This window comes from Engystomops pustulosus, chromosome 4, assembly GCF_040894005.1.
Source record: "Engystomops pustulosus chromosome 4, aEngPut4.maternal, whole genome shotgun sequence".
Classification (NCBI taxonomy): domain Eukaryota; kingdom Metazoa; phylum Chordata; class Amphibia; order Anura; family Leptodactylidae; genus Engystomops; species Engystomops pustulosus.
The window spans coordinates 20,076,530-20,103,293 of NC_092414.1; the positions used below are offsets into that span (position 1 = coordinate 20,076,530).

A 26,764-nucleotide genomic window follows, 5' to 3' on the forward strand; every position below is an offset into this window, starting at 1 on the left:
GGCAGATCATATCGGTCTTTATTATGCATTTGTAGAGCAAAATTGATTTCATGATGCTGTACAGTCAGTAACTACAGTGATCAGGAGACAAGTGGGAGGAGGACCCTGCCCAAGAGAACTCACAATCTATATGGGAGGGAAGATGGAGACACATGGTGAGGGAGCAGAGCAGTTATTGTGTGTTGTAGATCCTGACCAGGTGGGTTTTCAGGTTACGTTTGAAGGGTTGGAAGGTGGGGGTCAATCTGACATATTTTGGTAGAGAATTCCAGAGTATGGGGGAAGCACGGGAGAAGTCCTGGAGACGGTTTTTGAAGAGTGGATGGTAATATAGTGGAGCTGGTGGTCCTGTAAGGAACAGAGATTACGTGTGGGGCAGTATTGGCTGATGATTTCAGAGATATATGGAGGGGACAGGTTGTGGACGGCTTTTTAAGTCATGGTTGGTATGTTATACTGGATTCGTTGTGTAATTGGTAACCACTGGAGAGACTGGAAGAGAGGAGAGGCAGAGGAGAAGCGAGGAGACAGGTGGATCAACCAGGCAGTGGAATTAAGGATGGATTGGACGGGCATTAGAGAGTTATCTGGGAGACCACAGAGAAGAATATTGCAGTAGTTCAAGCGGGAGATGATGAGGGCATGGACTAGTAATTTTGTAGACACTGGATTGAGGAAGGGTCTGATGCGAGAGGTTAGATTTCCACGGGTCGGACTTGGTGGGCCATTGTTTTGAGATCTGGGGTATTGAGGGGAACTCAAAAGTTAAACTTTGTTGTGTTCCTCAAACCATTTGTGAAGTTTGTTTGCAATGTGACATCGTCAATGTTCTTCTTGTAGAAGCCATTGGTTTTAGGAGGCACCACTGCCATGAAGGGGGCTATATATTCTGTAGAATATTTAGGTATGTTTCCCAGCAACATTCTCATGAATAATGCTAGGACCGAAGGTTCTCCAGAGCATAATATTGCTGAGAGCATGACAAAATTTTAGGGCCTTCTTCTTGCCATGTAGGGGGTGATGCACATACACTTGACTGTCCAAATTATGTGAAGGAAACTGAATTATGAGACCATGTGCCTTCTTCTGTTATATGATGGTCCATTGCTCATGCTCATATAGCCAAGGCTGTTCCATTAAGTATTGGAGTTTCGGACTGGTTTGTGACTATTCCACCTCATATATGGAGAGCTGTGATGTCCTGTGTGATCTGACACCTATTCCAGCCCTTAGTGTTTTATTCTTCTTCTAAAGTTTTAGTCCTATTGTGTTGTGGCTCAGTAGCAAAGCAGGAGCCTCTTTCCTCTTCCTGTCTAGAGTGGAACACAAAGATTAAACCCCACCCATTGGAGTAAGCCCCGCCTCCTCCTTTTACCATTGATTGACAAGATCGAGAAGAGATTAACCCACTTGTTCTCTCTTCAGGATCAGGCTGCAGACTGAGGCTGTGCTGACTGTAAGATAACTGGCTGCAGCATGAGCCACGCCCCTCTTCCTGTCTGTGGTGGAACACACAGAATATTAAACTCCGCCTATCGGAGTAAACCCCTCCTCCTTTTCTTACCAATGATTGACAAGTTCAGCATGAGATTGACCCACTTGTTCTCTCTGCAGGATCAGGCTGAGGCTGTGCTGACTGTAAGATAACTGGCTAAAGCAGGAGCATCTCCCCTCTTCCTCTCTAAAGAAAAACACAAAAGATTATTAAGCCCCACCCATTGGAGTAAGCCCCGTCTCCTCATTTTACCATTGATTGACAAGGTCTACAAAAAATTAACCCATTTGTTCTCTTCAGGATTAGGCTGCAGACTTAGGCTGCGCTGACTGTAAGACAACTGTGTGCAGCAGTGGCCTCTCCCCTCTTCCTGTCCTGAATATTAAGCCCCGCCTATCGGAGTAAACCCCTCCTCCTCATCTTACCAATGATCGACAAGATCAACAAAAGATTAACCCATTTGTTCTCTTCAGGATCAGGCTGCAGACTTAGGCTGTGCTGACTGTAAGACAACTGTGTGCAGCAGTAGCCTCTCCCCTCTTCCTGTCCTGAATATTAAGCCCTGCCTATCAGAGTAAACCCCTCCTCCTTTTCTTACCAATGATTGACAAGTTCAGCATGAGATTAACTCGTTTGTTCTTTTCAGGATCCAGCTGCAGACTGAGATAAGATTCTTTTTGATACCCTTTTAGGATTTTTTTGTTAGTTTTTGTGATTCTAATGATTTTATGTTTCTCCAGGATTCTAAAGGAGCAAGAAGACAAAGTGAAGGAGAAAACTGTCCGTCTACTCGACTCACCAAAGAAGAAGAATTGTTGTTCCAGACAGTAGATTAATGATGTTTATTCTCCTTCTATTTATACACTACCGATCCCGGAGGCCTTGGCGTAACGTTAAGCTGGTATAATACCACCCAATAGGATGGCATTAGCTTGTTTATGGCTATGGGAAAATCATGGTTCTATGCCAGAGACTGGTATTTTTATAACTAAGGACATCGGAATTGATGTTTTTATATTATTTTATATTGTTTTTGTGGTTTTTAGTCATCATGTTGTAAACTACTCCACAACTGGATGGAGATGTTATGTCTAAGAGACAGCTACATGACTTCTCTTAGAAGTTACAAATTTTTCATCGGGGAACCCATCGTACCTGGAATACAGATTTTTGATATGTATGGGTTTAAGCGGGGGTGGAGCCAGTTTTTAAGGGAGGAGCAGCTTAAGTCCTCCTTTTCTTTTTCACTCCATGGTGGCATTATATTAGCTGATAAGTAGAGATCTGGACTGTCAACGTATAAGTGGTCGAAATGCTAGTTACTCTTTGTTGGCATCAAATCAACTTTGGTCAGTAGACGAATCGGCGATTCAAGGTGTCAAGTGTGTACCGATTTTTTAAAATCAGTTCCTTTTGTACACCTATGTGAGAGCTATTTCTCATAAGGGAGACATTTTAATGGGAAATATGCAAATTTATGCTTCTAGCGCCACCTATTGGAAGTCACTAATCCTATAAATTACTGGCTATCCCTTTAAGGCTCAACAAGCCTCATCCGACCCTGATTGTGTTAGAAGTCCACTAGGCCTTGCAATGCAAAACGTCTCCATAGACCGTGTCTAGTCCTACTGCTCTGACCTGAAGTCCAATTAGGTGCAATACCAAATATTGCCTTCAACAACAGTGGCGCTGGAGGAAAAAAAATGATGCTGCTTTTAGATTTGCGACAGATTGGTAGCAAATGACTTATGTGAATTACAAGCTTGTTTTCTGCTTGAATTGAAAAAAAAAAACTGCAGTACCAGCCACAGCCATATAGATGGCGCTGTATTAGGAACTGCATGAAGACTCCGCCTGCTCTTAGGGCGGAGCATAAGCCATCAATGCACCTATCAGATCATATGATTGGTCCCTTGGGGTCTGTCTGGGTTCAGTCTTGATTTTGATATGACCATATCAAATATTTTAAAATCAATTGGAACCTTGGATTTTTTTATGTAGATTTTTAAATTATATTTTATAAAAAAAAATGTAAGTATAAAACACTATGGAAATAAATGCATATGAGAAAAGCACTAGTTTAAAGGGAATTTCCATAGTCAATATCTCAGGTTTTGTAACAATGATTGTCAAATGTCAACAGATGCTAGAACCGCCTACTGGACTCCTAAGACTGGAATTTGAATATTACAAATTCTAGTGATTTTTTCCCCCCACCAAACGATATACCGATTTCTTACCTACTGCTCTATGACACACTGCCTGCCTTAATCTTAAAGGGCTCCAGTCCCATTTTTAAAGTGACTGGTTCCCTTTAAGATCATCGGGGATCAACCATTTTTTCTGGTGACCCTTCAAGCACCTTAAATAATAAAATAGTTTCCTTTATTTTTGTATGTCATGTTCATAATGTATTTCAGCTCATAACAATTCTGCTACTTCCAAAATAAATTTAATAAAACCCAAGTTTAATAAATAAAACACAAGTTTAATAAATTTAATAAAACCCAAGTCAAATTTCTTAAAGGGATTTGCCTGCTCCAAAACACTATATCCAGTGAAAATCAATATTTTTAGGTGAATTTATAAGTTTTCTGGAGATACCGTTCCTGTTTTTCTGTAATCTGTCAATGTTAAGAAAATTGAATTTTTAATTGTATGCAAATTAGATTCCCAGTGCATCAGGGGCGGGGCCACGTCTGATGGGGCACCCATATTATTCTCTCTGTGCTGCCAAGATCCTTCCAGCATCAACTCAATGATCAATATTTCCCATGAAGAGATGAGACATTAGGATTTTATCTGTATCCAATGGGCTTCCTAGTGCACTAGATGACAGAGCCCCGCCCCTGCGGTGCTAAGGTGAGCATTTGTATAAATGTAAAAAAACAGACAAATACTTAGGAAACAGGAGGAGGTTCCTTTTATGATGTAGCTTAAAACAAAGAGTTTTCAGTGTAGAGCACTCATTCCAGTGCACATGGAAGTCCCGCCTCCTGGACACTTTTGAATGTGGCACTGGATAAATTATGACCTTGGTTAGTCTGATATTACACCTGCATGACCATCATCCCCTAGTGTACCTACACCGTGTTTAACTAAACCTCTCAGCAGTTTTAGGGGTCAAAACTGATGGAGTGTGGTGGAGTATGAGTATGGATTGATAGATTGTTTGGTCTAAATTCCAAAGTATGTGACCATTTGGACATCCATACTAAGGACAGACCTCCTATACATTATCTCCCACCCCCCATTTAAACTTGCCTCTATAGTGATCTAAATTTAGCTTAGTAGAACCTCATGGGCGGGGCCTGTTTTAATAGAAAATAGGCTCCTGGACAACAAATTTGATAATTTTACAATTTCTGGTGGAAATATACTTTCTGGGAAGTTTCTTTACACCTATAAATGTACAAAAATGTGATCTGGAGATTTCACATCATCTAAGCTATGATGGGACACAACACCATCACAATTTCCAAGACAGGCCTTAAAAATCACCCAAATGTCTTGAAAATGTGTCCATATGGGTTGAATTACATTTTTTTGTTGAACTAAGTTCTATAATTTTGATAGAACAATTTGTTAAAAAATGGTAAAAATGTGTTAAAATGTAATGTTTTGAGGTCTCTTTTGATGTCATAAATAAATCCTCCCACTTGTATTGTTTGATTGTACAAATGCAAATAAATTATGGTTCACTTTTGAAGGTTTTTTTTAAGAGAAAATATGTTCTGGTTAGGGTCCCCACTGTAAGATGGGTGGTCCATGAAAATGCTTAAAATTTTTTTAAAAATATTCAGTTTGAGGTTACGTTCACATCTCATTTTTGTAATCCATTTTAATTTGCAACTGTAAAGTTTGTAAAGTTTTTTTTTACTATAGCTGCAATAGCTAAAAACTAAAATTTTACAAATATACTTTAATTACCCTACTGCAGCTGTTTCTTTCCTATCATCCTGTCTCAGCCCTCTCCTGTCTGCCCGGCATTCTGGTTGCTAAGAATGTTCTGTAGAGTGAAAGAGGAAGCAACAGGAGATGCAGGGTACAGACAGAGAGGTCACTGAAGGGTGAGGGGGTGTGGCTTTGCACTGTGCTAGTTGTGGTCTCTATGCAGAGATTACAGGAAGCAGTAGCAGCTCCATCATGTCTGCTCTGTCTACACTCTGCTCTCATATCCCCACACACAGTCCACCTCCTCCCCTGCAGCTGCTCAGAAGGGGCATAACTACAGCGGTAGCAGCCATAGCAGTTCCTATAGGGCTTGCAGTGTCAGGGGGCCCCATCATCTGACTTGACAATAAAGAATGGAGAATGTGGACCATTATATATATATTATGCTGCATGTTGTACAGTATAATATGTAGGTAACATATATGTGATGTATATATACTGTATATGTGTGTGTATCTGTGATGTGTATATGGTGTGTATATACTGTATGTGTGTATATATGCTCTACGTCTATGTGGTATTGTATGTGTGTGTATATGTGATGTGTATATGCTCTATATGTGTGCGTATGTGTGTAGGATTGTATAAATGTGTGTGTGCGTGAAGAACTGTATGTTTATGTATATGAGTATATAAATATGTGTGTGTATATATATGTATGAGAGTAATATGTATATTTTTAAGCGAGAAGGGAGGACCCATTCAGAATACTGCTATGGGCCCCGGCCTCTCCTAGTAACGCCCCTGCTGTTCAGTTTAATAAAGAATTTATTAACATCCATAAGACTTCCCTGCACACATCAACATCTCTAGGCGTTGAGAAGGCTGTAGTCAGGTTAGTAAAGAGAAGAGGGTGGGAGCTAGTGATGGATCGTTCGTGAACGAGCCGGCACAAAGAGCCGGCTCGCCTCAGTAACCCAATGGCTCACTAAACCCCACCCTTAATGGCTCACCACGCCCCCTTAACCCAATAAAATCGGGTTAAAAGTGGTGTGGGGTGACTGACTGGCCTGCGTCCGTTAGGCAACCATTCAGGATCCAAAAGAGCCGGCTCTTCTTAGTGAGTGGAGCCTAATGAGCCACCTTGCTAAGAAGAGCCGGACTTCCCATCATTAGTGGGAGCAGGACAGCAATCGGTGTACTTCTGTGTGTGCTCTGTCTCCTCCGTTCTCTGTACTGTCCATCCCCCACTGTCCTGGAATGAGGGGAGAGTGATAGCATCTACTGAATGGCCTGGCTGACACATAAATCATAGCAGGTTAACTTCAGAGTTACGGTTTAGAGATATGTCTAGTGGATTTTTCGACATATCCTTACCACAGAGAGCTATATGTCTCCGAATATGCTTACCTGGCGTTATACAAATAAAGTTATGTGAACCTCGCCTAACAAAACCTCCAGTAATTGGATGAAATGGAGTCCAAAATCATTTTGATTTTCAGATGGTCTTTCTCCATACTCTGCTATCAATCCCATGAGGTCTCTGCACAACAACACATGAGCAGCTAGTGATAGGTCCAGCTCTGCCTGCTGGGAGGACAGTATACAAACAAGGAGGTTGTTGTGTCCCCCCACAAGAGATCCAGAGTGGTACAGTCCATGCAATTTCATCATACAGGAAAAAGGGACAATTACGTTGAGTCTTGATTTTTATTTTGGGACCCTAATGAACCTCCTGCCATTAGATGGACCTCGGAGTTAGACAGTAATTTATATCTATGGTAGATAATTCCAGGTTTAAGGAATAAGCTATTATTTTCTATCACTCTGCAGTTCCTAAAATCTGTGCTGGAGGGCGCTCTCTACACACTGATGATGAGCGATGCGATGCTATCACCCAATGACATCACTTTATATGCATCAGCCATTATGTTAGACCTCACAATTAACCCATAAAACTCCAATTTTTTTTTTTTTGCTCGTTTCGTTTATTAGTTACTTCCAACAACATGAATACATTTTGTAATTTTTTTTTGTTTATTCATTCGTCTCCTCTCGTTGCGAAGCAGAACTGACATTTCCGGTGACCGTTTTCTTTCTTCGTAAGTACCGGCGGCTTCAAGTATGGCAGGTAGAGGGTTAATGCGTCCTAACGCATCTTATAGTCGTGGGATATGGAGGCTTCGCACAGCTGGCCTTTGAAATCCAGTTCTACGGTGAAATCCAGATCCCGCTGTGAAGAGTAGCAAAGATGGGGGGGGGGGGGGGGGTGAGATATTGGATGTAACCCCTTTGTTACCATATCTGTCCCCATGATTGGTTGGTACTGAAAATATTAAAGGAAATCTACCACCAGGATGAAGGATTATAAACCAAGAGCACTTACATATTGGCGTGTACCCTCTCTAGCAGGATCCACTCTTCCTTTAGCTTTTTATATCCTGGATTTGCCCCCCCCCCCCCCCAAAAAAAAAGCTTTAAAATTTATGCAAATGAGCCTCAGGGGCTGCAAGCTCAATAAACATCTGTGTAGCCTGGAGGCTCATTTGCATGTTTTTTAAAGCCTTTTTTAAAAAAAACAAAAAAACAAGGACATAAGAAGCTAAAAGAAGACCGGATCCTGTCAGAAGTGGAACACACCAGCAGGTAAGTGTGCTTGGTTTACACTCCTTGATCCTGGTGGTAGATTTCCTTTAAGTCTGCTGCTTCTACCTCTGACTCCCTATAGCTAAACCCCTCATATGAACACATAACATACAGGACTTGCTGACAGTCCTGAATCTGCCAAGACAGTCCCTAATTTGCCAAAAGAGATAGTCCTTGCAGCTCAGGGGTGGGTTCAAATATTCCAGGGTGGGTATATGAATATTTTGGGGGTGGGACTTAAACATCCTTATTCTACCATCTATAACATTTAACGTTAGTGGTCTAAGGCAGTAAAGATTTAGGTGTAAAGGTCATCCCGGGGTTTGATGACATTGAAGGGATTAATGTCAGCATGCATGGTGGTTGGGAATAGTGAGGGGGGTTAATTTTCATATTCACGGTGGTGTTGAGCATAGAAGGGGTTATTTTATTGTAAGTATCCCTGCGTTCTAGAGCACTACAGTTGAAACTCCTTTATAGAGAGAACTATGCAGCTGCACAGTTCTCTTTATGATTGGTCATGAGTGATTTAGGAGTCATGATTAAGGGGGTAATCAGTGCCGCAAATGCGACTACTGTGACTCCTGTAGCTCGGCCATTGTACATTTCATTGTAAATCGACGTTTTATAATATCTGCCATTTCTGTCGGGAATATGTTAGAGGGGCTGCAGTACCACACAAGGGCAAGAGTGGCGCTATTTCAAGGTACCTTACTATATGAAGAGACGTCAGAGAGAGGATAGAACATCATGAGGGCCATTAATAGGGTCATAGGAAAATCTAAATTTTGGGTTGATCAAAACTCATCTACTCAACCTTCTGGATGACTTATCCACGGTGCAGAATGATAGCCAAAAAATGATGACGCTAAAACCCTGGACTGATTTTATTTTTGCCGTAGTCAGAGGTGCCCTCCATAGCCCAATGATTCCCCAGTCCAACAATACATGGGACAAGCCATAGCTGAGGCCACGGTGTACGGTATGGCCCCCAATGATGGATACAGGGGCTGATATACCTACTACACGTGGTAGTGGAAGTGGTGGACACTCACTATGTTGTTAGCATTAGGCTTCATAGATAAGGTCCCGTACAGCTCTTCTCCTCTCCGCACCGTCAGGTAATCCTCCAAGTAGAAGACCGTTTGCTTCCAGTGCGTGTAGGGAGCATCAGGAGCTGCGGAGGAGAAGGAAAGCATAAGATTTATCATCAAAGCTGTTATAACTCATTCATAATAAGACGGAAGGAAAAAGAACGGAAAGGATAGGGAGATGGAAGGAAGAAAGAAAGCAACAAACAAAAGGTGAGGAAAGAAAGAAAGAAAGAAAGAAAGAAAGAAAGAAAGAATGTATGTATGAAACAAAGAAAGAAAGGAAGAAAGAAAGAAAGAAAGGAAGAAAGATAGGAAGGAAGGAAGGAAGGAAGGAAGGAAGTAGGTATGAAACAAAGAAAGAAAGAAAAAAGAAAGAAAGAAAGAAAGAAAGGGGAGTTTAGTAAGGAAGAAAGGAAGGAAGACAGAATGAAAGAAAGGTAAAGAAAGGAAGAAAAAAGAATGAAAGAAAAAAGGGGAAGGAAGGAAGGGAGGGAGGGAGGGAAGGATGGAGGAAGGAAGGAAGGAAGGAAGGAGGAAGGAAAGAAGGTAGGGAAGAAGGAAGGAAGGAAGGAGGAAGGAAAAAAGGGAGGGAGGAGGAGGAAGGAAGGAAGGGCGGCCGCTTCATCTTGTCCGCACATGGACATTTACATTTGAAAATCATGATTTTCCCATACATTTTGTTACTAAACCTAAGACCACGCCTTTTTTGCTACCTTGTAAGGCCGCCCCCTTACCATGGAGCATAAATGGTTATAAGTCTCCACACGCCTGCAAGGCGGCCTCAAATGGCAAAGGCTTCAGAAGGAGAAAGCCTGACACTTACAAAACCTTTGACAGGATGCAATTCCCAACACGACCACTGGGTGCGCACCTGCCCCTATAACGCCACAATATGACATTTCTTAATATCTCGTGATCTCTAGATACGTCCAATGAAGAGGACCGTGAGAAAAAGCCCAACTGTGACGTCCTGTAGGACTGTGATGTATCACTGTGTGCATTGTCACACCCCATATATAGCTGGTGGCAGATCCTCGGACTATTCTTATCCCGGCCGGAGCAGGTGACTGATGACTAAGCTAATGTATCTCCAGCCAAGACTTCGGAATGTGATTTCTTAGGATAAAGACGGTTTTCAATTATCACCTTGTTACTAAACAATTCATCCCATTCATTACCGCGGAGTCTCCTGACGATGGGGAATTTGCATTTCCGCTGTATACGGCGTGATAAAAAGTGACAACTGCAGAGTGTTGGATCGTGTAGGGGATCGGCTTAAAGGGGAACTCTACCTACCGCACCGCACGCCGATGCGTTTGTAACTAAACTACAGAGCTACAGTAACTGCTACATAGTACCAAATCCTCTGTGCAGACAGTTCTTGGATATGAATTGATCTGCCTGAAGCGATCAGGATGTGTCCCCTAGTGGTAACTGGCGGTATACAAAATTTTAGTGTTAAAGGTGTATTATTAATAATATAAATAATAATCTTTATTTATATAGCGCACACATATACCGCAGCGCTGCACAGAACTTGCCAAATTAGTCCCTGTCCTCAATGGGGTTCATAATCTAATCCCTTACCAGTATGTTTTGGAGTGTGGGAGGAAACTGGAGGACCCGGAGGAAACCCGCGCAAACACGGAGAGAACATACAAACTCTTTGCAGATGTTGACTCTGGGACTTGAACCCAGGACCCCAATGCTGTAAGGCTGTAGTGCCAACCACTGAGCCACCGTGTGTATTCCGTATCATCTTCTCTTGAACAACTGGTTGGACTTGGTGGAACTTCAGGAGTTACAGAAACAGCTCAACTCACTCTGATATACTGTTTACGTAATTCCTATTCACCTCTATGGGAGTCATAGAAAAATTGTACGGACACATTTTGCTGTTTTCGCAATTGTTTGAAGTAGATTTATTCCCGGTCTTCACCTCCATGACTATGACAACAAGCTGCACATTATCATGTCACCAATTACATATGTCATCATGTGCCCCCCCATGCGGTTTTTGGATACATGATCCCAGTTTTAAAAATATGGAAATGGTGCAGGTCCTGAACTAACCTAAATCCTCTGTCCCTGCCTACTTGCCACATCCTGCCTTCTTAGCCCACAGGCAGCAACTGGTCGACATTCCCTATTCTGAGTTGTGCTCACAGTGGGCAAGATTTATTATGCCTTCTCCATTGGTTTTCTGGTGGAGAAATCATAAAAATCTCCCATTCCCACCAGTTTCCCTGCTTTTCAAACACAATCGGGGAAAATGGGGCAGGGCCAGGGGGAATTTAAGAACTGCCAATTAAAGCACTGGTCTTAATAAATTCCCCATAATATGCAGTATGTTGATGACAAACAAAGAGAGACAGACAGACTCAAGTGTAGTCAAGAGAACAAGGTCAAAACCGAGGTGGCGGTGAGGTACAGAATTGTGTGGCAAAGAATAGTCAAGAAGAAAGCAAGGTTCAGAGAACACAGAAATAGCAATAGAGTAAGTAGTAGAAGTAGTATCAGGAGACTCTTGGTAGGCAGGATAACTGGGTCAAAACCAAGGTGGCGGTGTGGTATAGAATTGTGAGGCAAAGAATAGTCAAGAAGAAAGCAAGGTTCAGAGAACACAGAAATAGCAATAGGGCAAGTAGTAGAAGAAGTATCAGGAGACTCAGGGTAGTCAGGATAACTGGGTCAAAACCAAGATGGTGGTGAGGTACAGAATTGTGAGGGAACAAATAGTTAATAATGTAGCAAGAGTCAGAGAACACAGCAATAGCAATATAGTAAGTAGTAAAAGAAGTAGGCAAAGAATAGTCAAGAAGAAAGTAAGGATCAGAGAACACAGGAATAGCAAAAGAGTAAGTAGTAGAAGAAGTATCAGGAGACACAAGGGTAGTCAGGATAACTGGGTCAAAACCAAGGTGGCGGTGAGGTACAGAATTGTGAGGCAAAGAATAGTCAAGAAAAAAGCAAGGTTCAGAGAACACAGAAATAGCAATAGGGCAAGTAGTAAAAGAAGTATCAGGAGACTCAGGGTAGTCAGGATAACTGGGTCAAAACCAAGATGGTGGTGAGGTACAGAATTGTGAGGGAACAAATAGTCAAGAATGCAGCAAGAGTCATAGAACACAGCAATAGCAATATAGTAAGTAGTAAAAGAAGTAGGCAAAGAATAGTCAAGAAGAAAGCAAGGGTCAGAGAACACAGGAATAGCAAAAGAGTAAGTAGTAAAAGAAGTATCATGAAACCAGCATATATGGAGATATACCGTATATAAATCCTGGACGCCACCCCCAACCACTAATTGTACTACAGAGCTACACTTGCAGCAGATCTGACACCTGTTAACGTTTTAAAGATTAAAAACCATCAGGGTCCTTGGAATCAGCCACGAGCCAAGTCTGGTTTGGGCTCATGGTGGTCCACATCTCACTTCCTGTTTATAGAAAAATCAATAAAAGTTATTTCACTTATTAGTTCTTTGTAAATCAAAATGCTGCTTAATGGATGGAAAAAGTACAACTCATCCCGCAAAAAACAAGGTGATTGATGAATATGTAGATGAAAAACTTTCATAAATTTGACTACCAATCTAGGCTGCAGCCCAAGTTCAAAAGTGGGTGTGGAAATGGGCGTGGCTACTTGGTAGAATGGATTCGTAAATTACAACTTTTTGAAAAATCGGCCAGTAGGGGGAGCTATGGAAAATGTAGTCATATCTAAAATATATTTAAAATTTATTAAACATTATGTGGTGAAAATTAAGGCAAGGTGAACCCCCAAAAACTAACTTTAAAAATATTCAATTTTTTTTTGTGACCATTTTTATAAAACATTTTGGGTTAATCATGGTTTTTGGTCGTGTTTCAGAGACTTCCTCTTGCCAGAAATCTAAGGAGGGCGTCCAAAAATGTTTCGCCCTTGAGCCTGCACAATCCTGATGCTACTTCCACGGCTCAGAGGAGAAGCGACCGAAATATATTCCGATGTGAAAATTTAATTATAAAAGCAAATTTATTGCCAAATTTTATATTATCCTCTTGCCAAGTTTTCATATTGTGAGCGAGTTCGGTTCACGGTGTTGTTATTTTTTAGGTTACTGCAATTTTTTGGCTTAAAGGGAACCTGTCACCGGGTTTTACCCCACTAAACTACCGCCCCCCTTAGGTGGGGGATGAAATGTCCTTTCCAGATTCCTATATTTTTTGTGCAATCTCACCCGTTTACCTATAAAAATTCTCCTCCAATTTGGGCAAATATGACTCTTCTCACCTCATTTTCACAGGAGATGAGTCAAGTTTAGTAGTTACAGGGGAAGTGTCACTTAAGATGCCCCTATCGTTGGTTCTGTAGCACCTAGAAACATGATTATAGTGTCATATTAAAGATAAGCATCTCATCTTTCAGATCACATCAGATCAAGCTTATGGCTTTGTGAGCTACAGAACTCCAGATACAGGCAGCTAAAAACATAGTTGGGAATGTGAGCTGCAGATAATCCAGTTCCTGCCTATTTTAGAACTCCCTGCATGTCCAGTTCTGTAGCTCACAGAACTACAAGCCGGAGGAGGTCTGAAAGATGAGAGTCTTATCCTTAATATGACACTAACCCAAACCCTTATCATGTTTCTACATACTATACCAGGTAGGGGTGTCTGAAGTGACACCTCCCCTGCAACCACTAAACTTGACTCATCTCACTTGAAAAAGAGGTGAGAAGAGTCATATTTGCCTGACTTTGGAAGATAATTTTTTTTATAGGTAAACAGGTAAGATTACACCTGTAATTCTAGAAAATGACATTTCATCCTCTACCTGAGGGGGCTGCTAGTTTATTGGAGTAAAATTTGGTGACAGGTTCCCTTTAATACTGAAAAAAATCCCATACATTTAAAAAAAATAAATAAAATACAGTTTCAGTGATATTTTTGGCTTAGTTTTTTAACAGCTGTGTAAACTGTGGGCTTTAATCTATTTTTATCTACTATTTTTCTAAAAATTATCTTAGATTCTTTTCCTCCTCCCTGCTCCAGAATTCAGTTTAAAATCTTTGCTCAATCCGTCTTGCTATGTACAAGATGGACTGAATTTACAGAGGTATCAAATATAATAAAAGTCTATACATAGGGGATGGGAGAGCAGGAGATGAGCATGAGAGAATTATAGGCACAGAGGCTGCTGGAGCAAATAGTAAGTTTCTATCTTACCCCAAGTGCTTCACTCAGTAAAAGTCAGTACTAAGAATGAATGAAGCAGTTCAGGTTCAGGTTTGGCCAAGTTCGTTGAACTAGAACTACAGGCAGTCCCCGGGTTACATACAAGATAGGTTGTTCTTAAGTTGAATTTGTATGTAAGTCGAAACTGTATATTTTATAATTGTAGCTCCAGACAATTTTTTGGTTTTTTTCCCCAGTTGGAGTTTCCAAATTTTTTGCTCTAATCATGGGAACAAGGATTATCAATAAAACTTCATCACAGACACCTTACAGCTGATCATTACAGCCTGGGACCATAGTAAAGCATCCAGAGAGGTCACCAGAGGTTACAGTGGGCAAAGGGGTCCGTCTTTAACTAGGGGTCTTCTGTAATTCGGGTGTGCTTAAGTAGGGGACCGCCAGTAGTTGTGTTTGGGTTCGGGTACCGAACCTGAATGTTCACCCCCATCAGTAACAACCACGATCGGTGCTGGCAAGTAGTGGGGTAACTGGAAGCTGATGGTCCCCGGTGCAAAGTCTGTACCGGGCCCCCGACTATAATGTATGGTTTATAGTAATAGTCTTCTCATATGCGCACCCTCTGCACCCCCTCAAGTTACGCCCTGCATGTAAGGGCACCGGGTGTAATGGGCTTTTGCAACCTGTCTTTAGTTAAAATGAGGTCCCTGATGACAGGTTCCCTTTATGTGCCAGATAACATTGTCTATGGAGAGGGTAGGGGGGAGGAGTGAGTCACAGCAGCTAGGTCTCCACCCACTAGTATGGAGAAGCCTGTAAACTAAAGATACAGACTGCTGCCAAGTGAAGACCAGAAATGGGGTGATTCCTCATGTACGCCCTCTAGACTGGTTTGTTAAAGGCGAGGGACACTTTAATTCCTCAAGGAAGGGAATAACTAATTAAAGCCTGGACATAACTAGTCCTCGCAGTAACGTACCACTTGGTGACTTCCACTCAATATCTGGAGAGCGTTTCCACTGACCCTTGAACACGCGGTGACGGACTCTCGGGTTAGGCACTTCTCCTTGGTGCTTAATTTATTTCGGTTTGTAGATTAATCTAAGCTTCGGAGCTAATTACCATCCCTGTAATTATAGGCTACGCTTCAGCCAAGTGTGAGAATCTAGATAAGCGTTCATGCGCTCTAATTGTCTCCGCCTTGTTTTATCAAAATTTCAAGGACCTGCAGCACCTCATCTTCTGCCACCTCTCGGCATCAAGTTTTTATTGAGAAGTTTTTGAAGTGTTCCTAAATTTCCATAGTCAAGATAGTTCACTGGGACAGGTCACCTCCTCTTCCCTCCTCCGTCTCTCTACATGGATCACAGAGCACGCCCACAACACTTTCCATATTGGTCAACGAGGATTACCATGCAAAATAACCACAATATCTACTCTTCTACTCTAGTTTTCCATTATTTCTAAAAAACTAAAAAAATTGCCCAAGAAGATCAGAAGAGCTCATCTCTCCCTCTTCTGATCTGTGTCTATGTTACAGGGCATGCCCACAACACCTTCCCATGTTAGTCAGCTAGGAGTATGATGAGGAAGCACACCAGTAGATGTGAGAAGCTCATGAAAATTGGTATTCTGGATGAATCTGAACTTCCCGGCCAAAAAGTAGCTGCCTTTTGATAACCCTGACTTGGACTGAGGAAGCGGATCCTGAAGGTGGTCAACCAGAGCTGCGGCTCCTGAGGAGCATCTACAAAGGTATTTTGGATGAATCTGAACTTCCTGGCCATTGGTGGAACCAAACTCGTAAGCCTTAGTAGGTCATTGAAGGTAAGACTGACTTCTTGGAGACCTTTCCTGCGTGGCCTGGATCATCAGCCTGGTCGGAAAAGGTCAGGAGGCTCTCAAAAAGTAGCTGCCTTTTGATAACCCTGACTTGGACTGAGGGAGAGGATCCTAAAGGTGGTCAACCAGAGCTGCGGCTCCTGAGGAGCATCTGCAAGGTGGAACCCTTCCCATGTTGGTCAGTTAGGGGATTTTTAGGAGTATGATAAGGAAGTACAATAGATGTGAGAAGCTCATGAAAATTGGTATTCTGGATGAATCTGAACTTCCTGGCCATTGGTGGAACCAAACTTGCAAGCCTTAGTAGGTCATTGAAGGTAAGACTGACTTCTTGGAGACCTTTCCTGCGTGGCCTGGATCATCAGCCTGGTCTGAAAAGGTCAAGAGGCTCTCAAAAAGTAGCTGCCTTTCGATAACCCTGCCTTGGACTGAGGGAGAGGATCCTAAAGGTGGTCAACCAGAACTGCGATTCCTGAGGAGCATCTGCAAGGTGGAATTTCAGGAGAAGGAGGACCCCATCTCAACTAGGCTGTGCCAGGACTCCTGGAGGTTTCTTATTTTTTGAGAACCCCTGTCATGCTCGGGCAAGGCATCAGGAGATGCATGAAAGGGTTCCACAATGTCAAATAGCGCTTCCACAACCTTCCCGTCTTGCCGCGGAACCTCAAACTTGTCCTACTCCTTTCATCAATGACCATGAATGGGACAATTGCAAGAACATGAGACACGGAAGCCCTATCCGACCTCCTGGTGCCATTACTTGCAAGTCTTGGTGACTTGTCCCATTGGATGGACGCTCCCTGGGAACTGCAGCTCTGGTTCGCCAGCGGACCAACTCAACCAGGTCGAGTAAGGGCTTTGTGAGGGCAACTACTTTTGGAGAGAATCCTAGTCGTGGCAAAACTGCCAGGCCATAGAAGTCTCCAAGATCGGTTTCGGGTGGGTTTTGGAACCCAATCAAATTTTTGGAACAAAATTTGTTATGTATAAGTCAAATTGAATTTTTGAGAAATTCTCCACTCATCTCCTCCCTCTTCTGATCTTCGCCGAGAATAAGTGATTGAAGGGTTTTCAAGGATTACAGGGTAAAGTAACAATTCTAGAAGAGGTGATGTAGAAATACCCCAGACATCTCAGATTTATACTCCAGGATTGCAGCTTATTGGTTGTGTTTCCTCACACTGCTGTGTTTTTATTTATGAAAATGATCTCACACCTCAGTGTGCCAAGTCCAGCTACAATCCTGGAATATTGTGTCGGGAAAGCCAAAATTCTAGAATATTTCTTCACAGAGCCAAGAGCAGTGTGATAACATGACCTGGAATATAAATCAATTTTTCACATTCCTGCTGTTAATAACAACACACAGACACAAAGGTATTTTCAGGGTCAGTACCTAACACTGGGCACAGAGCACAGCAGTGTACGGGCAATGCAGCAAGGCAATTGGAGAAGCTACTACGTACGCCAGCCAATACTGAAATCCTGGAATACAAATCCATATTTCACAGCTAACAACATGCACTAAGTTATGATTACATATCTCTCCAGGGACACTAACATTGACTGCAGAGAGCACAGAGCACAGAAGTGTGAGCCCACAACCCCAATGCTGCAATCCTGGAATGCAAATCTATATTTCACAGTCCTGCTGTTTCTAACAAGACACACTAAGTTATGATTACACATCTCTCCAGGCACACTAACACTGGCTGCAGAGGGCACAGAGCACAGAAGTGTGAGCCCACAACCCCACACTAAGTTGCACATGCATTTAAATCCAAATCTCACAGTCTTGCTGCTACTAACTACACACTCATGATCACGCAGCTGTCGAGGATCAATGCCTAACACTGTGCAGAAAGCACATAGCACAGCACAAGGACAGCAGTGTGAGGAACAGCCCCCAATGCACTTGGAGAAGCTATTATACAAAAATATTAAATGCATTGTTTACAGTAACGCTGCTACTAACAACACACAAAGGTATGATTCCTCATCTTCCACATGCTGGCTGCAGGGAGCACAGAGTACAGAAGTGTGAGGAAGCTTTATAATAATAATAATTCTTTATATAGTGCACACAGATATCGCAGCGCTGCACAGAATTTGCCAAATCAGTCCCTGTCCCCAATGGGGCTCACAATCTAATCAACCTACCAGTATGTTTTGGAGTGTGGGAGGAAACCGGAGAACCCGGAGGAAACCCACGCAAACACGGAGAGAACATACAAACTCTTTGCAGATGTTGACCCTGGGACTTGAACCCAAGGCCCCAGCGCTGCGAGGCTGTAGTGCTAACCACTGAGCCACCGTGCTGCGTTGAAATCTTGGAATACAAATCCATATTTCACAGTCCTACTGCTACTAACATTCTACACAAAGGTCTGATTAAACACAGGGACAATAACTAACACTGGCTGCAGAGGGCACAGAGCAAAGCGGTGTAAGGGCAATGCACCAGTGCACTTTTAGAAGCTACTATCCCGCAATATAAATCCATATATCACAGTCCTGCTTCTACTAACTACACACACAAAGTATGCATGATTACACAGCTTTCTAGGATAAATACCTATCGCTGGCCACAAAGATCACAGAGCACAGAAGTGTAAGGAATCACCTGTCAATGTTGAAATCCAGCAATATAAATCCATATTTCATAGCTAACAACATACACTAAGTTATGATTAGACATCTCTCCAAGGATAACACCAAACACTAGCTGCAGGGCGCAAAGAGCACAGAAGTGTGAGGAAATGCCTCCAATGCTGCAATCCTGGAATACAAATCCTTATTTCACAGTCCTGCTGCTACAACTATGTATGCTGCAGAAAGCACAGAGCACAAAGCACAGCAGTGTGAGGACCAGCCCCTAATGCACTTGCAGAAGCTGTAATACACACATTTGAATGCATTTTTTTACAGTACAGCACAGAGCACAGAGAACAGAAGTGTCAGCCCACAACCCCACACTAAGTTATGATTACACATCTCTCTAAGGACACTAACACTGTCTGCAGAGAGCACAGAGCACAGAAGTGTGAGCCCACAACCCAACACTAAGTTATGATTACACATCTCTCTAAGGACACTAATACTGTCTGCAGAGAGCACAGAGCACAGAAGTGTGAGACCACAACCCCACACTAAGTTATGATTACACATCTCTCTAAGGACACTAACACTATCTGCAGAGAGCACAGAGCACAGAAGTGTGAGACCACAACCCCACACTAAGTTATGATTACACATCTCTCTAAGGACACTAACACTGTCTGCAGAGAGCACAGAGCACAGAAGTGTGAGACCACAACCCCAATGCTGCAATCCTGGAATGCAAATCTATATTTCACAGTCCTGCTGTTTCTAACAAGATACACTAAGTTATGATTACACATCTCTCCAGGGACACTAACTAACACTGTCTGCAGAGAGCACAGAGCACAGAAGTGTGAGACCACAACCCCACACCAAATTATGATTACACATCTCCCCAGGGACACTAACTAACACTGGCTGCAGATAGCACAGATCACAGAAGTGTGAGCCCACAACCCCACACTAAGTTATGATTACGCATCTCTCCAGGGACACTAACTAACACTGTCTGCAGAGAGCACAGAGCACAGAAGTGTGAGCCCACAACCCCAGTGCTGCAATCCTGGAATATAAATCCACATTTCACAGTCCTGCAGCTAATAACAACATACACAAAGGTCTTATTACACATTTCTCCTGGGAAAAATACCTTACACTGGCTGCAGCTTTAGACTCCAGAAGATTTTTTACACAAAGAGGATTTTGGAGACCACTATACGGACAAGGTCAGGGATGATCCTAATGTTTGAGGGGTAGGGGGGGGGGGGGTGACCGGGATATAAATGTGTAATACATGTATATCGCTCACTTCAATACTGTCACTGTGAAACATAGAAGAAAAGGAAAAAAATTATTCTTCTCGTGTTTTGTAAAACGTATAATGGCAGCGACATGACTGGCAGCTCTGACAGCTTGCCCCCTATAAGTATAAATCATAGCGCAGCCGAAAGATTAAGACCCCAAGAAGCGACATTCAAGGGGAATGTAAAAAGATGGCTGGAGATTTCCCTGACAGATATCCATTGAATAAAGCAATTACTTGTTACATGAGACTCTCACATATTGTTAGTCATTCCATTACAGTCTAAAAGGTAAAAAACGCGTGGGCGGCATGAATGGCGCGAGGCCCCCGGCGCCATGAGGAGGAGGAGGAGGTGGTATTGTTTCTGGGTAAAAATGGAGAACATGTATTAATTTCTAAAGAATTGAATTCTCTACATGACATGTTAACTAAAAGTGGGGCTTGTGGCTTAAAATATCAATAACAAAAATCATAAAACATAAAAAAAATATCCCTTTTTTTCTTAAAGGGAACCCGTCAGCACAAATCGACCTAATAAACCGCTACCAGGATGTTGTCAAGCAGTTAAACATCTTCTAAATCATGTTTCTTTCATGACCCAGTGTGGTGGCATCATCTAGAAATCTACTTTGAAGTGAGATGTAAATTGGTTTTATAGAGTCAAGGAGGAGGGGAATTTAACACTGAAGTCAAGCTCTCTCTTACTCAGAAAGCCCCTTTACTGTAATTGATGGTCCTACATCCAGAGACATCACTAACCAGATCTCCTGAAGTCTGATGCATGATTTTTATCTCAGAGGAGGAGGCGCTCAGAGCTCCCCCCACCTTGACTTCAGTGTTAAACTCTCCGCCTCCTTGACTTTATACAACCAATTTACATCTCACTTCAAAGATGATATCTGGATGAGGTCACCGCACTGGATTATATATTAGGGTTAGAGTTAGGCTTAATATTAGGGTTAGAGTTAGGCTTAATATTAGGGTTAGAGTTAGGCTTAATATTAGGGTTAGAGTTAGGCTTAATATTAGGGTTAGAGTTAGGCTTAATATTAGGGTTAGAGTTAGGCTTAATATTAGGGTTAGAGTTAGGCTTAATATTAGGGTTAGAGTTAGGCTTAATATTAGGGTTAGAGTTAGGCTTAATATTAGGGTTAGAGTTAGGCTTAATATTAGGGTTAGAGTTAGGCTTAATATTAGGGTTAGAGTCAGGCTTAAAGGGGTATTCCCATCTGGGCATTTACATTTAATGAAATTCATTTGCCATATGTAAACATTTCTTCAATTGGATGTTAATTAAAAATATGTTCCTGTGTGAAGATAATTTCTCATAAATGTAGTCATGTTGTCCCTTAGAAACCAGATGGGTTCCTCGGATACGACCACATCACACTCTGGCAGCGGTGGCCAGACTTGCGCTATAGAGTCCTGCCGGACCACCTGGATTAAGCGATCATTACCACAGGACGGCTGTAGGACATGTAGTAACTCCCAGACATTTTATATACAATAACCTTTTGTTTCTTTGTGCACTCAATCCATCAGAGGTGGCCGTATCCGAGGAAGCTATCTCGTTTCTAAGGGACAACATGACTAAATTTATGAGAAATTATCTGCACACAGGAACATTTTTTTTAATAACATCTAATTGAAGAAATGTTTACATATGGCAGATCAATGAAACTGAATGTGAGTGCCCAGATGAGAATACCCCTTTAATATAAGGGGTTAGAGTTAGGCTTAATATTAGGGTTAGGCTTAATATTAGGGTTAGGCTTAATATTAGGGTTAGGCTTAATATTAGGGTTAGGGTTAGGCTTAATATTAGGGTTAGGCTTAATATTAGGGTTTGATTTAATATTAGGGTTAGGGTTAATATTAGGGTTAGGCTTAATATTAGGGTTAGTCTTAATATTATGGTTAGAGTTAGGCTTAATATTAGGGTTAGGGTTGAAATACAGATTTTGCAGTATTTTTCCTTTATTCGTAGCGGTGACTACTTGCAGTTCTTACCATAATTCACCAATAATATAAACCACTATTGAATTTGTTGCTCCCGTCTGCTTTGTTATTTGTAGGACTAGAGCCGTAGTTAATCCTTCGCTTGTACAGTATGAGAAATCCCGCAGTGGTCATTTTCACCATCGTCAGCAAATCTGAAGTGTTACACATCATTATGAGCGTTTGTCCTGTGAATGAGGCTCCCGCAGCAGATACTGAATCGCTGACGTTAAATAATCTATTAGGCGGAAGACGTAACGCAAATTCCCTCGAAAGATCAATCATAAAACAGATGGTTAACCCATCCCTATACATTATTACAGGCCAATAACTCTGTCGTAGTCTCTTCTGGAAGTGGCTCAGGTTTGGGTGAGAGACCCACATCAAGGGTTATAGGGGGCTCTCGTCTTTCTCTCGTAACCTACCTAAAAGGAAGTGCTCGATGCCCCCTTCTTCAATACGGGATCCATGACTAGGACCTCCTTCTCTCATAGCAGCTGTCACCCCCCCCCCCACCCCAGGGTGTAGAACCCTCCTCCAAACTGCTCACTAAGATTGTAGACCCCCACATCAAAACCTTCAGTGAAGATGTAGACCCCCACATCAGAACCCAGACCCTCTAGACAAATACCTTCCTCCTAAGTTAAAATAAATAATTCACCACCCGACCCCTTTACAAAAATAGACCCCGCACAGGACACCAAAGACCTTCTAGAGAAATATAGACCCCTAAATTAGCCCCTTCAAGACCAACATGTTTTTTTTTTACCTTAAAGGGGTTTTCCCACTAAGACAATTTGATCACTGTCAGCTCCATAGAGATTAATGGAGCAGAACGGTCATGTACGGCCATCTTCTCCTCTCATGGATCAACGAGGGGTCAGTCGGACCCCTCGTTTTCACGATCTGTGGGGTATTCAGCACTGAGTCCCCCACTGATTAGCAATGGATAGCAATGGCCTAACTTGTCTTCGTGGGAAACCCCTTTAAATCCAACCAAGATTAATAGAATAGCTCCTTCTGGGGCTTCCCCGCACCGCTGTCAGGGGATACCGATCCTTGCTGTGAACTGTTCTCTTAATCTCTCTTGGATTTAAGATAAAAAAAAAACATGGTGGTCCTGAAGGGGTTAAGATCCAGACCATATGGTGAATCCCCTAAATAAATTCTAATTGCAGACCAAATTAAGGCGCCAGACTAGACTCTGTTCACAGACCCCAGACCACAAATGGCCCTACAACAGTAGGCAGATCTTCATTGGTTCCTCTACTCTTGATTGTCACTCCTTGAGGACACTTTGTTGGCATCAAGAGATTTGTTGTGCTTTCTGGAAGTAATTTTTCGGAGAGAGTCTCAAAAACATCCCAGAACACGTGGTATGATATCGCTGATCCATGACTACCACAAAATGTGTTCTATCGTCTAGTGAGAGAAGATGGAAAAAACTCCCCAAAGTCCTTCAAGTCATAGCACCTCCGACCAACATGACCATCCGGTAGCCTCCTACACATTCTACCACCACTCTACTGCTACAAATGCCCCCCTTGTCATATCATCACCCCCTATAGGTAAATATGGGGTACTACATCAACAAAATATATCTGTACCTGTAGAGAACCCAGTTTTCTTGTGGCACTTTGTAAACTCGATGTTGAAGTAGGTGACCAGTGCGTGGATGTAGTCGTTCCGTTGCACTTGTAGGCAGAAGGCTGATGTAAAGGATAGCTCTTCAATCTTCACCGTATAGATATCGATTTCCTGTGTGGAAATATCACAAATTCATCCTATTAGCATAAGGAAATGGATCCCATGTCTACATATTACATCACCGGGGACATAAGGGGGGGATTTGCTAAGGTGGTCTCTTAGTTAGACAGGGTAAACCTATACTAGACAGTCAAATCAGGTTGGCTTACCTTGGGCAAGCCACACCCCTTTTCAGCAAGTCACACCCTACCCTTTAAACCACACCTCTTTCCCGCTAAATGCATAAAATATTTTTAATTCCAAATCATTTTAAACTGTCATCATTCTGTGGCTTAAAATGTATATTTTTAATGATTAGAGCTTAGTTTTTACTTACGGAGTGCCAAATATTCCACATGGCCCTCAATTCATAAGTTATCATTGTTTGTTACCTACAATTACCACTAAGGGAACTTAAGAGTCCACTGCATACAGGTTATACATTGAATTCAATAATAAACCAGTATGCAGTGATCTCCTAAGCTCCCCCTAGTGGTGACTGTAGGCAATCAGAAACTTATCCTAATCCATAAATTGATGCAGAGTATTTGGACCAAAAAAAAAAAAATTCTTAAAATCTACTATCCAAATAAAATGGAAAATCTCAGTATTTGAAGTGTTTTCATAATTTAACAGCTTGTCCATGATATTCTTCTCCAAGTTGATCTACAATAGGCATTGTTCCACTGATTCTAGCATATTTAACATTTTCTCTAGCCCCCCCAATTCCAGAGTCATTTGAGTCATAGTTTTTAGCCGTTTACTGTCAAATGGGTGGAGTCAGGTGTTTGCTCCAGCCTAGGACCACCCTTCTGACTATATAGAGTCTAATTAACATAATTTTAGTATGCAATATGCTATTTTAGTTCACTATTGTCAGAGATTGGTGGTCCTGGTACAAAGAAGACTGTCTGGCTGTGCCGATTTGACTATCTAGTCTCGAGATCGAGAGCGGTGGGGACTAAAATGAGAATTTCAACTATGCCAGAATCAGGTTTTTCCACCGCAGACCTTGGTTGGACTTGGTGTAGGTTGAAGAGCCATCGCATACAGTATGCCGGTGATGAAAGATGCCACATAGGCCCAGCCTACCAGGAAAATGATCCTCAGCCTAAAATTTTAAGACCTCCATCTTTTTATACAAAGTAATTGCTTTCGGCATTGGATATCACCAAACCTTTATCAAACAGGAATTGGTCACCACTTGCTTTGGATCTACAATGTCCACCAGCGGTTCCCTCATCGCAACGTCCCTGATACACGTCATGTCAAATCCATACACGTTTTCCCACCCTGTCAACAAAAAGTCAACAAAGTTAACAATCACACATAATTAGGAACCATACTATGGGTGGGTGGGTAGACATGACCTTGGCAAGGCAAGGGCAAGATCTTTGAACCATACTGAGACCACCCACCTAGGAAGTGATACATTACAAGAGAGTTTTTCTCTGGTGCAGAGCCCCGAGGCTCGAAGGTCCGAATGTAGATCTCTCAAATCCAGTGGGGGCATATCCTCACACTGCTGTGCTCTTGGTTCTCTGCAGTCCCTCATTCCAGCAGGCTTCTGATTATATTCTACATTAGTCAATTGGAGCAGGGCAAAGGAACCGTGGAGCACTACGTTGCAGAGAGCTAAGAGCATTGCAGTGTGAGGACTTAGAATATAAATTCATTTTTCACAGTCCTGCTGCTACTATCAACATACACAAATTTATGATTACACAAATCTCCAGTGACAATACCGTTCATGGTCAAAGCTGCTATTAGATTCCCCCAAATTTGAATAAATTGGTTTTGCTTTATGACAACCATGGGGGGACCCCCCACTAAGAGTGTAGACCTAGACTCTAGGCCGTCCCTGAAGTCCCATCAAAGTCAATGATTTAATTTTATGGGAGTTCACGGAATTACAGGATGGCCTATCCTAGAAGTCCTGTGCAATATAGGGGGTGCATAGAAGTGACCACCCTTCAGGGGTTGTCCATCCTCTTGGCCCTAGAGGATAGACAACCCCTGAAGGGTGGTCACTTCTATACTGATTGGGGGGACCCAAGCAGTTAGTTTGTCTGTGGGTAGGACAGAAGTAATACTTGAAAACCTCATGGTTTGCCGGTTCCTATATCACGCCGATCTTGATCAGTGGCCTCCTCACATGGGATATCCATTTTTTTCGTCCCATGGTCCTAGGAGACCACTGATTGACCCATGACTGGTAGACCAGGAGCTGAAGCCCGGTAAGTATGGCCCCCCTGCCCTCGCTTTAAAGTTGGACACATCTACAGCTACGCACCATCAGTAACGCCCCAGGTCATAGTCCATCTAGTTAATGGGGTCATGAGGGGAGTAGAGGGGGGGGGGGTCGGTCATACTCACAGTGAATCTTGAAGTCCTTGTATTGTCTGTCTTCAATGGCGACGACGTACAGAGCGGCGCGGTCCGGGAACATGAGCCCTCCAGGTTTCTGTTGATGAATTGTGGGTAAATGGGTCTCGTAATCTTATTCACCTGACAAAGACATCACAGTTTGAACTGCACATATAGGACGGGGACGAGCGCTGCCCCCCACCCCTCGTACGCACACTCTCCGCCATCACGCTCTGTCACGCGCCGTTTCATATCTGAGTGGATATATCAGCCGACGGCAAAACGCAGAGATAAAAACGTCTCTCCGAATCAAAGTGCCTGTCACTCACCGAGGAGGGGGGGGGGGATTATTGGAATGAAAGGTCTACCCGCTGACCACCCTCCCCCGGTCAGACGCTCACTTAACAATAGCACATAGGGGGACGGCAGGTGTTTGATAGGGGAATATCTAAAGACGATGCCTTTATGTTGTGGGAAACGTGTCTCTATATGGCGGTGTAACATCTAAGAGGATCGCGTCCGTGTGTCTAGACGCTCGCATTGTCTGCATCGCCGCTGAAAAAGCAAAGTATTGAAAATAAAGTTTGATGAAAAGTTACACGGG

The 26,764-nt window shown here is 42.6% G+C and overlaps 2 protein-coding genes across 4 annotated transcripts in view; one reads left to right on the forward strand and one right to left on the reverse strand.

Moving 5' to 3' along the window:
- CRACR2A (calcium release activated channel regulator 2A) overlaps nt 1-3,316 on the forward strand; it is an 86,850-nt gene extending 83,534 nt beyond the window's left edge. For both annotated transcript variants that reach the window (XM_072145426.1, XM_072145427.1), the window contains exon 18: nt 2,236-3,316. In XM_072145426.1, the coding sequence (XP_072001527.1) occupies nt 2,236-2,326 (91 nt within the window). In that variant the 3' untranslated portion in view covers nt 2,327-3,316. The remainder of the gene's footprint in view (nt 1-2,235) is intronic.
- A 4,055-nt stretch (nt 3,317-7,371) lies between these two features.
- PRMT8 (protein arginine methyltransferase 8) overlaps nt 7,372-26,764 on the reverse strand; it is a 91,362-nt gene continuing 71,969 nt past the window's right edge. For both annotated transcript variants that reach the window (XM_072145428.1, XM_072145429.1), the window contains exons 6-10: nt 26,170-26,257; nt 24,971-25,086; nt 23,655-23,805; nt 9,091-9,212; nt 7,372-7,622 (exon numbers count right to left, since the gene is read on the reverse strand). In XM_072145428.1, coding sequence (XP_072001529.1) covers nt 7,539-7,622; nt 9,091-9,212; nt 23,655-23,805; nt 24,971-25,086; nt 26,170-26,257 — 561 coding nt within the window. In that variant the 3' untranslated portion in view covers nt 7,372-7,538. The remainder of the gene's footprint in view (nt 7,623-9,090; nt 9,213-23,654; nt 23,806-24,970; nt 25,087-26,169; nt 26,258-26,764) is intronic.